The following is a 1,125-nucleotide window of genomic DNA, read 5'->3' on the forward strand; positions in this document are numbered from 1 at the left end:
GAACAATGATGGCAGGTTTTCCGGCCAAGCGAAAGTACAATCGGATTGGGTTGTTTTCGTTTCGACCCAAAATCGGTTGGCTATCAGACGGGCAAAATTTTTATTTCGACTAGAAGAAACAAAAGAAGAATTTGTGGTTCGTGTGCTTTTTATTCAAATTTTATTTTTCATTTTAGTAATGTTGTGGGTTGTTGTTGTATTTAAATTCAAGATTCGACTGTACGGTTATGGTGGTACGGCGTGTGTGATGATTGCCGATGAAAAATACTTGTCGCCGGAAAAGCTTGTTGACGTGAAATTAATTTCTCAATCCAATGGCAATTTTCACGGTAAGGTAACGTTGAAAAATACTGGTTCGTTGCCTGCTTTTGTGAAAATGGTTCCATATGCTGGTTAGATATTTTTTATTGATTTATTTTGCTTTTCATTTTATGTGTGAATACTTGTTGTTTTGTTCATTAGATCCTTTTGCTCATGAGGTGCTTCATGATGAAAAATTGACAATGGAACCGAAGGCTTTTGTAATGAACTGCGACTCGGAAATGGTGAAAAGAAATTTTATATTATATTATATTATATTATATTATATTATATTAATTTTGCATAATAAAATCATTTCAGAATGTGCATTTTAACGTCAAGAAAAACGATGTGCCTCATAATGGCATTGTGGCTTACGTATCTTTGTTTTGGAATGAGGAAGTATTGAGACGTAATCTACGCGGGTAAGTTATTTATTATTCATTTCTTTTAATTTATGATTAATTTGTTTGATTAAGGTGGGAAAAGTACAAAAAGAAACAATTTACGAAGGAGACAATTACATTCACTGAAGTTTTTGAAGGAGAAGACCGTGTAGTAGTTGGTATGTCGAATTAAAAAAAATTTCTTTAGAAGTTTTTAAGAACCCCTTTAATTTATTTTTAAATATCTTGCACGTTTATTATTGTAGACGAATTTGATTCCAGCTTCTTCTACAGAAAGCTGCAAGTTTTGTCAATAATTTGCGAAAAATTGTGATCAAATTGACCGCAGAAATGTGGAGCGAAACCGATAGCTGTTTGAAGCTTCGCAGCTTTGGAGATGGAAACAATCATTCAGCCGGGTTCTCGGTAAATTTAATAA

At 33.2% G+C, this 1,125-nt stretch overlaps 1 protein-coding gene across 1 annotated transcript; it reads left to right on the top strand.

Moving 5' to 3' along the window:
* Nucleotides 1-8: 8 nt before the first annotated feature.
* On the top strand, nucleotides 9-1,112 carry Tsp_14537 (conserved hypothetical protein; the record flags this gene model as incomplete). Its single annotated transcript, XM_003367702.1, has 7 exons — nucleotides 9-75; nucleotides 177-392; nucleotides 463-545; nucleotides 622-725; nucleotides 780-858; nucleotides 906-938; nucleotides 969-1,112. Coding segments are annotated over exons 1-7 (726 nt in total), but the record flags the coding sequence as incomplete, so codon positions are not given.
* Between the last annotated feature and the right edge of the window lie 13 nt (nucleotides 1,113-1,125).

The sequence above is a fragment of the Trichinella spiralis genome (assembly GCF_000181795.1).
Source record: "Trichinella spiralis strain ISS 195 chromosome Unknown Scfld3822, whole genome shotgun sequence".
In the NCBI taxonomy this organism is placed as follows: Eukaryota; Metazoa; Nematoda; class Enoplea; order Trichinellida; family Trichinellidae; genus Trichinella; species Trichinella spiralis.